Source organism: Equus caballus, chromosome 12, assembly GCF_041296265.1.
Source record: "Equus caballus isolate H_3958 breed thoroughbred chromosome 12, TB-T2T, whole genome shotgun sequence".
Taxonomy (NCBI): Eukaryota; Metazoa; Chordata; class Mammalia; order Perissodactyla; family Equidae; genus Equus; species Equus caballus.
In genome coordinates, this window is record NC_091695.1 from 34,722,187 (window position 1) to 34,733,143 (window position 10,957).

The 10,957-nt window shown below is 37.4% G+C and overlaps 1 protein-coding gene across 1 annotated transcript; it reads right to left on the bottom strand.

Annotated features, from left to right (window-relative positions):
• Nucleotides 1-9,441: 9,441 nt before the first annotated feature.
• LOC138916528 (olfactory receptor 5A2-like) lies at nt 9,442-10,401 on the bottom strand. Its single transcript, XM_070229156.1, has one exon. The coding sequence runs from the start codon at nt 10,399-10,401 to the stop codon at nt 9,442-9,444; it is 960 nt and encodes a 319-aa protein (XP_070085257.1).
• Between the last annotated feature and the right edge of the window lie 556 nt (nt 10,402-10,957).

The window sequence follows — 10,957 nt, forward strand, 5'->3', positions numbered from 1 at the left end:
GCAATTAATTTGCCATCTGACAGATGGGGATCTGTTGAGGCAATAGATATTTCAGGAGATGCTGCTATAGAGAGAGGACAAGCACCAGATGCCCCCATTGTCATGGCATTATTCAGCCCTCTAGAACTTAGACACAAACCTAGGGAAAAGAGGAAAGGACTCTTGAATTGACTAAGTATTTTCCTCAGTGGAGAAATAAGGAGAGTACAAAGTAGAAACAGCATTATGGAAAGATAGTGAAAATTGTGTTTCTCGAATACCTGAATTTGTAGATTGATTGTCAGAACCTCATGTGTGCATTATAAGTACTATTTTCCTTCAAGTGTATTATAATAGACCAATTGGCTACATCTTAATGTGTTTAACCATTTTCTCCATGTAGCATATAGGTTGTTTCCAAATTTTTGATGAATGTTTTGACTATATTTACTCTGAAGCATTTTTTACATTTGAGTGTGATAGGCAGCCTCCAAGATGGTCTCTAATGACCCTGGCTTCCTGGTATCCATGGGCTTGTGTAGAACTCTCCTATGTTTAATATGGCTAACCCATGTAACCAAGGATATTGGCCTCCTGCTCTCAGCCAGCACCAACATAACAGCTACATGAGAGATCTATTTTGGAAGTGGACCCTTTAGTCTTGGTCTAGCTTCAGAGGACTCAAGCATTGACCAACAACTTGAGTGCAACCTCATGAGAACCCCCTGAGCCAGAACCACACAGCCAAGTTACTCCTGAATAACTGACCCACAGAAACTGTATAAGGTAATAAATGTCTACTTTTGTTTGAAGCCACAAAGTTTTGTCGTAATTTGTTGCTCAACAATAGCTAATTAATATACTATGAATAGATACCACTTACTCAAGAAGAGTCAAATTTTTGTGATTCTTGGTATATATTACAAAATTATTTTCAGAATTAGGGATCTTTCATCTTTAATGACAGAAGAAAAGAACTGAAACTGGCTGAAACAATCAAGTGAATTTACTAGCTCATAAAACTGAAGTAGTCAGAGAAAATTTGATCCAGTGGCTCAAATAATGTTATAAATGTCTAGTTTCTTCCACAATGTCTTCTTTAACTGAGGGTATTAATTTTGGAGGTTTGGGTTTTTTTTTTTTTTTTTACATATTCTAATGCTTCCTGCCTTATCTTTTTATCACCTTATTGTTGTCTTTTCTTTTTCCTCTTTGTTTATTTTAGAGCCTCTGTCTGGTGATTTTTGGCTGTATTTTCCCTTTGCAAAGTGAGGCACTGAAAAGCAAGATTTGAAGCTTGGTGTTTATGGCCAGATATTGTCTCCTTGTGGGCTTTCTGCTAGGTCATCTGGGGAGGACTTCACAGTTGTTCTGATGAACCCTTTCTGCAAGGTGTTTTCTCTTGAGCAGGTTTTTCTCCACACAGGAATTCTCCAGTCTCCTGCCCAGGAGATGCCAACCCAGCTGGGAGTGTTCTGAGAGTTGAATGAATGAATGGAGTAGGTGTGTGGTGGAGGGAGAATCTCCCTTTTCACTATGTTGATATTATCTTAATTCCTCTATGTTTAGCATTTCCCCTTAGATATGTCTGATGAGACTGAGCCGATACTTCTTGGGCCAGTTCTCCAGAGAATAAACCTCCAGTCTTCTATTAGAGTGAGGAAGGGATAATGGGGGAAGAGGAGGAGTTTCCATGATGCTAGAGGAGGGGAGGGGCTGGTCTAGGAGTCCAGTTGTTCTTAATATATTTTTCAACAAAATCTAAAGTTTTAAGCCCACCCACTATACAAGTGCCTAGTGCCTTCAATTCTGATCCTTTTTGGGGTCTTGCAATGGGAATCAACTTGCTTTTTCTTGGTTTTTCTTCATCACTTTACTCAGGACCCATAACTTCCTGATTTCTTGAGTCTGTTGATTATTCTTCAAACCTCTGCTGTCCAGGGTGCAACTATTGTTGTCATTTCTTTTGTTATCCATATCTTGGTGATTTTATAATTTGCTTGTTTTTTTTTAAATTGTTATTGTCATTTTAGTTGGGCTTCAGGAAGGAATAAAGACAAACGTGTGGATTCAGCCCATGATGTCTAACAAAATATCATAACTATATTTTCAAATTCCTTAAACCGTTTTATATCTTCACCAGAAATAAGCAATTATATAACATTGTTCATTGTATTTTCCCCAACATTGAGAAAATATAATTTTTTTGAGGAAGATTAGCCCTGAGCTAACTACTACCAGTCCTCCTCTTTTTGTTGAGGAAGCCTGGCCCTGAGCTAACATCATGCCCATCTTCCTCTACTTTATATGTGGGACGCCTACCACAGCGTGGGGTGCCAAGAGGTGCCATGTCTGCACCTGGGATCTGAACTGGTGAACCCCCGGCCGCCAAGAAGCGGAACGTGCGAACTTAACTGCTGCATCACCAGGCCGGCCCATGAAAATATAATTTTTTAATTATTCTAACTTTTTAAGTTTTTGGTAAGGAAGATTGCCCTGAGCTAATATCTGTGCCAATCTTCCTCTACTTTTTGTATGTAGGATGCTGCCACAGCATGGCTTAATAAGTGGTGTGTGGGTCTGTTCCAGGGATCCAAACCCACAAACCCTGGGCCACTGAAGCACAGCACACAGACTTAATCATTACACTACCCGGCTGGCCCATCATTTCTTTTTTTACTGATATTTCCTTAGGTAGAGAAATTGTTTGAATTTTCCTTTATTACCTTTGAAATGAAATGTTTTGTTTGTATGTTTATATATTTTTAATCAATTTCATCCTAATGTTTCACCTCTACTCATAAAAATGTAATTAGCTTACACTGTTATCTTACTAGTATCTATAACCTACTGATTACTCACAACCACATTTTTTAATGTTCCCAAAGTCTTATATCTGAGTAACAAATACATACACATACATAAATGGACATATAGTTAAGACAGAATAAAACCACATTTTTCTTTTGTTCCAAAACTATAATTAGCCTATAGTTTAAAAAATTAAATTGCAGTATATCAGAGTTGACTGAAAAGCTGAGAAATTCTGTATCCCATGAACAAAATCCAAAATAATTTTAATTATACATTTTAATTGATCTGAAAAACAATTTTGTTGAAACACAGTTTGATTAATTTTACCCTAAAAGGCCAATTCTTTTTAAAACAAAAAAAGTAATGTATATTATTACAATGTAATAGAGCCCAGAAGTTAAATATTCATGATGACCGTATTTACCTCAGAAGAACTCTACTGAGAACTTACCTGTCCCATGAATTATATAATTTTTTGTTAAACACTTTCAGGAACTTTCCTGAAGCTAAGTTCCTGAATTACAGTGCTGAATAATAATTTTTTTAGTGGTTTTTTTTTTGAGGAAGATTAGCCCTGAGCTAACCGCTGTCAATCCTCCTCTTTTTGCTGAGGAAGGCTGGCCTTGAGCTAACATCCATGCCCATCTTCCTCTGCTTTATATGTGCGACACCAACCACAGCATGGCTTGACAAGTGGTGCCATGTCCACACCCGGGATCCAAACCAGTGAACCCCAGGCTGCCGAAGTAGAACGTGCACACTTAACTGCTGCACCACTTGGCTGGCCCCATGAATAATAATTTTGACTTAGTAAGAACCAAATATGAAGATTTTTACTAAAATACAAAAGTTAATTCATTCCACAAATATTGATTAAGCACATACAATGTGCCAGGCGTTATTCAGATAGTAGAACATTGAAGGTCCTGTTAACGTAAGTGATAGAAATCAAGATAACTAAGAGTATGCTGTAAAACAATCTTCCCCTCTCTCTGTGGAACCCAAAATAGACAGGCAGATAATGTCACAGAAAGATTTACTGAATTGAGACTCCTCCCCATCCTACTCTGAATCCTGCTAAAACTCTTATAAGAGGCAGGTTACCCTCTGAGGGTGGAGGAAAGATACTATCAAACTCAGCTTTATGGAAACAGGCTGAAGACATCCAAATGGTCAACAGGTACATGAAGAGATGTTAAACATCACTAATCATCAGAGAAATGCAAATCAAAACCACAATGAGATATCACCACACCTATTAGAATGGCTATCATCAAGACAAGAAGAGATAACAAGTGTTGGCATGGATGTGGAGAAAAAGGTATCCTTATATACTGTTGATGGGATTGTAAACTGGTTCAGCCACTAAGGAAAACAATATGGAGGTTCCTCAAAAATTGAAAATAGATCTACAATATGATCCATCAATCCCAATTCTGGGTATACACTAAAAGGAAATTCAAGCAGGACATCAAAGAGATATCTGCATACCCATGTTCATTGCAGCATTATTCACAATAGCCAAGATATAGAAACAATCTAAGTGTTCATCAATGCATGAATGAATAAAGAAGATGTGGTATATATATATACACAATGGATATATATATGTATATACATATGTATGTATACGATGGAATATTATTCTGCCATGAGAAAGAGGGAAATCATGCTATTTGAGACAACATGAGTGAATCTTGAGGGCATTCTGATAAGTGAGATAAGACAGGTAGAGAAAGGCAAATACTGTATACTATCAATTATATGTGGAATCTGAAAAACCCAAACTCATAAAAACAGAGAGTAAAATGATGATTGCCACAGCGTGAGGGTGGAGGAATAAGGGAGATGTTTAAGGGTACAAACTTGCAACTAGAAGTAAATAAGTCCTAGAGATCTAAAGTAAATTATAATGACTGTAGACAACGATATTATATTATAATATTCAAACTTGCTGAAAGATAGATCTTAATTATTCCCACCACAAATAAGAAATGATAATTATGTGATGTGATAGAGGTGTTAACTATTGCTACAAAGGCAATCATGTCACAATATATAAAGGTATCAATCAAATCAATATGTTGTACACATTAACACAATGTTATACATCAAACATATTTCACTTAAAAATACTTTCAAATTTTTTTAAAGGACACATGCTGAACACCAAAAGGAAAAAAAACAATGAGAAATTAATGATGAATTACACCTAATTATAATTTTAAAGTAAAAGTAAATCAAATTAATAAAGGAGGCTAGAGCTTTCATTAAAGGTGTTTAACTTGTTAAAACAGGAACATCTCATGCATGGTCTTCCGTTGAAAAACTACCCCCAGGGATGACATGTGTGATGAAAAGTAATTCCAGAGCCTTCAGAGATCTGAAAGCCACAGATACCAAAATTGTTAGAGAAGGTATACCTGCTTGCCTTTTGGTAAAAGTAGGGACCTCAAGAGAAAAAGGGACATCTAGAAACTAATACAGACAATACAGCAAATTGTAAATAGCATCTGGATAGTCAGGATACTGGACTGGTAGGTGTGTTGAGATGCAGGACTTCTCAGAACCCACTGCTTCCTCTTTAGGCTCAAGGACACCTCCCCTCTGTATCTCAGCCCCAGATAGAGTCTTATTTCCAATTGTGTCCTAGACTGAGGCTCAAGTTGAGGGGTGAGACAATCCATGCTAGGCTACTTCCTTAGCTTATAGCTGTTAGAAAATGAACTGTGAGCTTCAGTGTATGTCTTATATAGGGACTTCCTCCATCTGATCCATGTGGATCAATTTTGCTCCTTAAGGATTTCTTAAGATGAAAACAACCCCGTCTCTCTTTGCATAAGCAAGAGGTTTTATTAGAACAACAAGAATATAACATACAAAATCAACATGATACTTTACTCATGCTAGTTTTCTATTTATGTTGACATTTAAGTCCAATTTGATATCATAGTTCTGTTTCAGAAGAACTTTGTTTTGAGAAAGACATGAAATTGCTCTTCTTCTATGAGATCTACTTGGGTCCCAGTTGCCTATTTATTTATAGTCTTGTCCCACCAAAGTGTGTGATTGTCAGTCTTGCAACTATATGGTGCCAGCCATCTAGTCTGGCAACACTAAAGGGAGTTGCTACCATATCCAGTTTATAACAGTTCCAAGCCATGACTGCAACAGCCTGCTATGGCCATCTCTTTACTTGTAGGAGAGAGAGGAACCTTATCCCTGACCAGATCCATGGTCAGCATTGCACCTAGGAGGGCTTGACCAGCATTAGAAGAGGAAAGGAAAACATGAGAAGAGTGAGGATGGAATAAAAGCCACAAAGGCAAGATATAAGCAGTTGGTTTATGTTCCCCAGTTGTTTAAGAGATGTTATAGACAATGAGACACACAAGAATTCAGGGAAGGTAGTCATGGATCAAGCTTATGGGAGAATGCTGGTATACATGGTGTATCTGCTTATTTGCAAGTCAGTCAGGCTCTCCCCACTCAATTGTAGGTCAGCAAGATCCAGGTCAGTTGTCTGGACACAGGGAAGTGAAATGCAAGTGTTTCCTTATTTGTGTGGATGTTCACAGAATAGGCAATCTCTAGGTTTGTCTGGGTTTAAGTCTAGAAACATGAGATGATTAATCTTTAGAAAAAAGTTTAAAATCTCATCAGAGCCCACTTAATACATCAGTCACTAATTTATGAGTATTTGAGTGAATGAGTGAGTGTGTGTGTTTCTAATCATACATATCTAGCAAAAAAATTAGGGGAATGTATGTATTAGATATGGCCAATAACCAGGTTTCTGAAAACTCTAAAAATTAAACAACAAAATCAGATCATAATAAACAAATATGTAAAAAAGGCATTTCAGGGACAAAATATTTCTTAGACCAAAAGAAGTAAGACCTGTTAATTAATCAATCTGTAAATAATATATTGATTAGAAATGAAGATAGTCACTTAGAAGAGAAAAAAATGAATGGTTGGGGAGAAACATTGGTAGCACCTCAGCCAGTCAGGACCCTATAGCTGGACACATCAGGCACTGATACACATTATCCACTTTGCTTTGATTCCTTTCTCTCCAAATAGACTTTTGATTGTAATTTGTTCTTCCATGTGGTTTCCTCAAAAGCACAGAGAATTGTGCTATGGGCACAAGTACAAGCATGGCTGCTTTTTTCTTCACTGAAAACTAAAAATAGTATTGGGGCTTATGCAGAATTGTGAGCTTGATTAACTTCAATCCACCTGGAAAAGATTTTTGGAGGTTGCAAAGATGAGTGCCACACCCTGGATTGTGGTAATTTTACTAAACTGATTCAATCTGCATCTGGCTAGCTCCCTTGGAGACAGATGTACCTTGTCCTGCTTCAAATAGTTATAAAATGCTGGATTCTTTCAGTGCCAAATATATTCTGTTTAATGTACGTCTGTTTGTAGTCACATAATAAATGCTCTTATTTGGGAAGTATTATTTAACATGCAGCTTATTGTAAAATGCAGATAATTTTTGGTTTATTCAAGCCTTGTGACCAATCCCCATCTTATGCACTGGATTTAATAATTATTAATGAATGAGCATTACTTTCTCCTTGGTGGTTGGACAAACTGCAAAAGTACTTTGTATCTTCTCAATGCAAATAAAAAGTTTCCATTACTGGCGAACATATATGTGGCCAAACAAGAAAGATTTTTGTAATACCTTAATATCCAGAGTCTTTGTTCAGCAAAAGAAAATTAGACACAACAGATCAGTGACAGCTCCATGTAAATCCAAAGCATGAGGTATTTTTTCCTTTGTTTATTTATTTACTTATTTATTTTTCCACTGAATTTGGTATTAGGAGAATTTAAGCTTAGCTACCAAAGGCAAATTGAGGGATAGGAGCTCAGTGAAGTGGAATACAGATAAATGTAGATGAAAAACTGGTCATAAGGGTAAGAGCAGGGTGCCCAGGAAGCTGAGAGAGTCGGTACAATGGTAACATTTCCATATATCATCACCTATATGAACTTGAGTTCTTTCTACTTCCCTAAGGACTGCTTCCTATATGCAAAAGAGGTACCAGAGGTGAGAGGTATGGGCTTGCCTTTTACTGAGACAATTATGTCCCAATTTGAGTAGACATTTCAAAGCTACTTAATTTGTCTCTTTTTAGCACATTAACCTGGATTTCTCCTGATTTATATAAAATTGACTAATTAACTAGTACTATGAGCTAACAGTTATGAAGTATTGCCGTATATCAAACAATAGGCTAAGCCCTTTCATGCATATTCTCATTTAATTGTTATATCTGCTCTATGTGGTAGATACAATTATTCTTCTCATTTTACAGATGAAGAAGATAGGGTTTGTAAGTAACTTGCATAAGGCCACATATCTTTAAAATGGCAGAGATGAGATTAATAATCACAGGTTTGATGATTTAAGAATACTTAACAAACACCCTTAACTACTCCTCACTATAGTCTCTGTAGACCCACTTTCTAACACATCAAAGCCATTACAAAGATCACATTTCCTACCAAACTAAGGAAACATCTTCTACTTCTTTAGCTCAGATGGTGATAAATCATTATAGTATAATAGTAATAACAATATCACCTCATGAGCATTTTCTATACACCAGGCACTATTCTAAGTGTTTACATATACTGATCCATCTAATTCCTCACAATAAGCCTATGAGATAATTACTATTAATATTCCTATTTTACAGATGAAGAACTACGGCACACACGGCCCAAGTATCTTATCCAAGGATATACAGGTAGATACTCATTTACTCACTTATTTATGGCCTGACCAAGAGAGGCCACAGCTGAATAAATTTATTCTAGTTTTTACGGCTGGTTAAAGGACACTTAACAAGTTCTTAGAAAATATGGAGGAGAAAAATCACTCTCTTCAATTCCTTGGCCAAATTCTTCACAAATTTATGACAAAATTGATGAAAACAGAGAACCTTTCTCACCAAATGAAAGTGTGCTCCTCTTCTGTAGATTCCTAAGAAACTTTGAGTGTTGCTTAGAAAGGTGTTACTTTAGACTGAAGTGACAATTCCCTGGTTTTCTTCAAATCATTTCAGTGACCAATTTTTGTATCATTGATTGAATTAGCCATGAGGTCAGCCCATTTGTTCAGTCATTAAGGCCCTAAACAAAAGTTTTCAATCTCTTTCCTGCCTTAATACATCTAAAGAGTCAGGACTATACACCCACCAGTCACAGTGGCTCACTATAGCCATGATTCTCAATAGGGAAGGGTGTCTGACTTGCAGTGCTCATCTGCCCTAAAGGAAACATGTTAGAACCTCGTAAGATGGAAAGGCAATTGTTTTTAGAAAAAATGTCCCTGTCCTCAGGTTATTATGCTATATATTCCTATCCTACCTTTAGAATCGTCACCCTGAATGCTGGACTAACATTTTTTTAGTTTTCCTCCTACAGACAACAACTCTATTTTGATGTTTCAGATTGCTCAGTCTTTGTCATGGTGAAGCTTTTTCCTAAATTGAGCGTTTATAAGCTGAATCTACACAAATCCTGGTAAACAAAAATCATTGTGTCAATCAACTAGTCCAGAACTACATGAAAGTCAGCATAATTGACCCAACTCACAGCTTTATTGTAAACATTACCTCGGGGTCAGAAAAATGAGTGCTCATGAGAAAGAACATGTTTCCTTTCCATAGCTTTCCTTACAGCACTTTTAATCTCCTTATTTCTAAGACTGTAGATGATGGGATTCACCATAGGGATCACCAGAGCATAGAACACTGACACCACCTTGTCCCGGTTTAAGGAGTAGCTGGAACTAGGTGTCATGTACATGAAGAGACCAGAACCATAGAAGAGGGTCACAGCAGTCAGGTGAGAGCCACAGGTGCTGAAGGCCTTGGTCCTACCTCTTGCTGAACTGATCTTCACGACAGCAGTAACGATGTAACCATAAGAGATGAGGATCACAAGGACAGATACCATTCCAACAACAACACCCACAATGAAGTTCACCACTTGGCTGGTGAAGGTATCAGAGCATGACAGAACCAGGACTGGAGGAAGGTCACAAAAGAAGTGGTTGATTAGGTTGGGCCCACAGAAATCATACTGATAGACAGAGTATGTTTCAATCAAAGAACTAAGGAATCCACCCACATAGGCCCCAGCCACCATCTTTAAACAAAGTGTATGGGATATGACAGCTGTGTAGAGCAACGGGTTGCAGATTGCAGCATACCGATCATATGCCATAGCTGCCAAAAGAAAGCATTCAGTCAGCCCCATTCCACAGAAGACAAAGTACTGCGTGGCACACCCAATGAAGGAAATGGTTTTCTTCTCTGTGATGATGCCAGAGAGCATCTTGGGAGTTGTGGAGGATACATAGCAGATATCTAAGAAGGACAGGTTACTGAGAAAGAAGTACATGGGTGTGTGTAGGTGGGAGTCCATCCTGATAAGGATGATGAGGCTCATGTTCCAGGCTAGGGTCAGGAGGTAAATCCCCAGGAACAACACAAAATAGAAAATTTTCATTTGAGGATGGTCTGAAAATCCCAGGAGGATGAATTTTGTCACAATTGTGTTGTTCCTTCCTACAGCCATAGAACTGCATCCTTCATAAAGGAAAGAAGCAATCTTGTGATCAGTTAGATTTTGTTTGTCATTATTTGAATGGATGTTTTCTAGAAGGTCATATAAACAGTTAATACCAATAACGTCCTAGCCACCTGCTGGGCAAAGTCTTCTCGGAGGAAGTCGGCCTATGGTAATCTCTTGGCACTATTTAAAATCCGTATGTTATATACTTCGTTGACCAGAAAAGAATCCATCTAATAGAGCAGAGAGCAACTGGGAGTCAGTAATTTGAGTTTTGTCTGGAGCTCCATTCCTAACTCCTTGGAAACTGTGGAAAATTCACTTCATCTCTGCAGATCCTCATTGTCTCAACTGAAAATGGGAAGATTGAATCTAATGAGTCTCAATGTTCCTCTGGACTTGGGTTTCATATGGCTTTTTAGAATTCTGACTTCAAAATATAAACCCAAATTAACAATAAAGTTAGGAATTTCTTATATTTTATAAATCTTTAGTATAAGAGTCCCAAAAGGCACTAAACACAACAGGCTATAAGATTTCACATATTCCATTTTGAGGGAAG

Coding starts and splice junctions, on each gene's coding strand:
- LOC138916528 (XM_070229156.1), bottom strand. CDS start 10,401: ATGGCTGTAGGAAGGAACAACACAATTGTGACAAAATTCATCCTCCTG.